Source organism: Neolamprologus multifasciatus, chromosome 7 (genome assembly GCF_963576455.1).
Source record: "Neolamprologus multifasciatus chromosome 7, fNeoMul1.2, whole genome shotgun sequence".
Taxonomy (NCBI): Eukaryota; Metazoa; Chordata; class Actinopteri; order Cichliformes; family Cichlidae; genus Neolamprologus; species Neolamprologus multifasciatus.
In genome coordinates this window covers 59,414,713-59,417,852 of record NC_140445.1, presented here as the reverse complement: position 1 = coordinate 59,417,852, position 3,140 = coordinate 59,414,713, and the positions used below count along the sequence as shown (strand labels likewise).

Sequence of the window (3,140 nt, the reverse complement as noted above, 5' to 3'; positions counted from 1 at the left end):
ATGCTGCGATTAACAAACTGGGTTCTGTTTGGAGGTTGAAGAGGAACTTTCCCTCACCAGGCCGACAGCTGTCAGTGCCACAGTTTATCTCATGTAGCGCAGTGTTAATTTTAAAATGATCAAATACTTTAGACAATGTATATTCTTCAATGACAAAAAATACAAGTGTTCATTTAAGCAAATAAACAGAGCCGTAAGAGATGTTTTTCAGAAATTGTTTTCTTTATTTTTATTTGCAACTAACAAATTTTTTAAAAATTTGTAGTTTTTGTTGTGCTCTTATGTGAACCCCTCACCTAATTTGTTATGTTTTTTAACAAATTAAACCCCAACAATCAAATGATCCCCTGTGAGCAAGCACTAGGCACAGTGGAAAGGAAAAACTCCCTTTTAACAGGAAGAAACCTTTGACAGAACCAGGCTCAGGAAGGGGCAGCCATCTGCCACGACTGGTTGGGGGTGAGAGGCAAAAGAAAAGAAAAATGAGAGCACGAGTTAGCTAAATGTTGCTCATGTTGTCTAACATGAACAACGTATGGTTTACTGGACTGTGGATGAAAAGCAGTCCATCATTACTATTCTTTAAAAGGGAACTAATCCACCAGCAAGGTAGCAATATGGCAATATGACAGAGTTAAACAGGCAATCACTGCTAAGCATTGAAAAGCCCCAGTAAGCTGCAGGTATAATAAGGCCTACTGCGGCAACACCTAAACCTATTGTAAGTAGGCGTTTGGCACCATGACGCCATGAACCACTAGTCGGAACCACGTCAGGAGATGGTTCTGAGACAGGAGAATCAAGCTCTTCAGGTTGAAGACCAAGATTCTCCTGTGTCGGGACCACATCAGGAGGTGGTTCCGAGGCAAGAAAAAAAAGCTCCTCAGGTTCAGGAGCAAAATTCTCCAGCTGCAGAGCCTCCAGAGATTCCACCCGTGACTGTTTTTCGTCCTGAGCCTGGCTCACCCTACACTGAAGAATACATATTTCTTTTTTCAGCTCAACTATCTGTTCTGTCTTGTGATCTATTTCTCTATTCTGTTTTTCTATTATCTCATTTTTTGTTGTTGTTTCAATATGAGCTTTTTCCACTTGGTACTCAAGAGTCTCTAAAGTTTTCTCGAGTTTTGCATTCTCTTTCTTTTTTTCGTTTCTCTCAGTTTCAATCTGAGACAACTCAGCAGCAATGCTGCTGTTCTGCTCGAGGAGATATTCTTCTTTTTCCAGAAAGTCATGGTGCATCGTCTGAATGGTGTTAACCTGTTCCTGCATTTTAGCCTCCAGAGATTCCACCTGTGACTGTTTTTCGTCCTGAGCCTGGCTCACCTGACATTGGAGATTGCATATTTCTTGTACCAGCTCAACTATCAGTTTCTGGTTTTGCACTATTTCCCTATTTTGTTTTTCTATTATCTCATTTTTTGTTGTTGTTTCAATATGAGCTTTTTCCACTTGGTACTCAAGAGTCTCTAAAGTTTTCTCGAGTTTTGCATTCTCTTTCTTTTTTTCGTTTCTCTCAGTTTCAATCTGAGACAACTCAGCAGCAATGCTTCTGTTCTGCTCGAGGAGATATTCTTCTTTTTCCAGAAAGTCATGGTGCATCATCTGAACGGTGTTAACCTGTTCCTGCATTTTAGCCTCCAGAGATTCCACCTGTGACTGTTTTTCATCCAGTGCCTGTCTCACCCTACACTGAAGAATACATATTTCTTTTTTCAGCTCAACTATCTGTTCTGTCTTGTGATCTATTTTTCTATTCTGTTTTTGTATTATCTCATTTTTTGTTGTTGTTTCAATATGAGCTTTTTCCACTTGGTACTCAAGAGTCTCTAAAGTTTTCTCGAGTTTTGCATTCTCTTTCTTTTTTTCGTTTCTCTCACTTTCAATCAGTGACAGCTGAGCAGCAATGCTGCTGTTCTGCTCGAGGAGATATTCTTCTTTTTCCAGAAAGTCATGGTGCATCGTCTGAATGGTGTTAACCTGTTCCTGCATTTTAGCCTCCAGAGATTCCACCTGTGACTGTTTTTCGTCCAGTGCCTGTCTCACCCGACGCTGAAGAATACATATTTCTTTTTTCAGCTCAACTATCTGTTCTGTCTTGTGATCTATTTCTCTGTTCTGTTTTTCTATTATCTCTTCTTTTTCTGTTATTTTATGATGAGCCTCTCCCACTTGGTGCTCAAGTCTCTCTCTCTCTTCCTTGAGATCTTCCTGAAATTCATGGCGCATCATCCGAAAGGTTCTAAGTTCTGCTTGCGCATCTGTACCATTCTGTTCACGCTCATTTTTAAAGCGATAGTAATTTTTTTTGTAATAATTCTTTTTGCGCTTTAGGGTGCTTAACTCCAACTGGAGTTCTTGTATTTTCATTTGAAGCTCCCTAGGCTCCGATATTTCTCTCTCCATCATCCCATACAGTCTTTGTGATTCCTCTCGAATCTCTCTGTCAGACTGTGAATTATTAAATGTTTCGTGTGACATTTCTTTAAACGTTTAATGCAAAGTGTCGACAAGAAAAAATGTTTGCTTAATTGTTTAAGTTTAAAAATAGTCCCTTTCTGAAAGGTTTCTGGTTTGCAAAACACAACTCGCTGTTTCTGAAAATGTTCCAAGTAAAACTGTGTTTGCGAAGGTGAAGAGGGGGTATTTAAGGACTTTTGTGGCCGCGAATTTGACGTCAGCGCTCTTTGAGCCTTTGATCCTTTGTTCGATCACAGGACAGCTGTGCGTAATTCTGCGCATGCTCAGAATATACCCATTGAGATGCACGGTTTTGTTTTGTTTTGAATTTTTTTTAAATACCCTGAAAACAGTCCAAACAGTGTTGCCAACTTAGCGATTTTGTCGCTATATTTAGGGAATTTTCAAACCCCCTTAACGTCGTTTTTTTCTAAAAAGCGACCAGCGACAAATCTAGCGACTTTTTCTGGTGTTATTGGAGGCTTTTTTATGACGACTTTTGACGTGAAAGCGCTTGTTGCTCTTACTCTCAACAAGCAGCGGGTGCCGCCGTGGGCACCTCGCTCGTGCCAAAGCGCTCACAGGCGGAGGATAGTCCTCCTCCAGCCGCTATCAGGGCAGGAGATGTTCACGTGCGTCCAAACTGCAAATGAATCGCGCACGAGCAAAGCCGCCGTTCC

General features: G+C 40.8%; 1 protein-coding gene across 1 annotated transcript; it reads right to left on the bottom strand.

Annotated features, from left to right (window-relative positions):
- Positions 1-203: 203 nt before the first annotated feature.
- On the bottom strand, positions 204-2,783 carry LOC146515718 (uncharacterized). The gene is made up of 2 exons (XM_085165029.1): positions 1,687-2,783; positions 204-1,326 (listed from the first exon to the last, which is right to left on the bottom strand). Exons 1-2 carry the CDS (start codon positions 2,479-2,481, stop codon positions 583-585), a joined length of 1,539 nt encoding a protein of 512 aa, XP_085021155.1. The 5' UTR covers positions 2,482-2,783; the 3' UTR covers positions 204-582.
- Between the last annotated feature and the right edge of the window lie 357 nt (positions 2,784-3,140).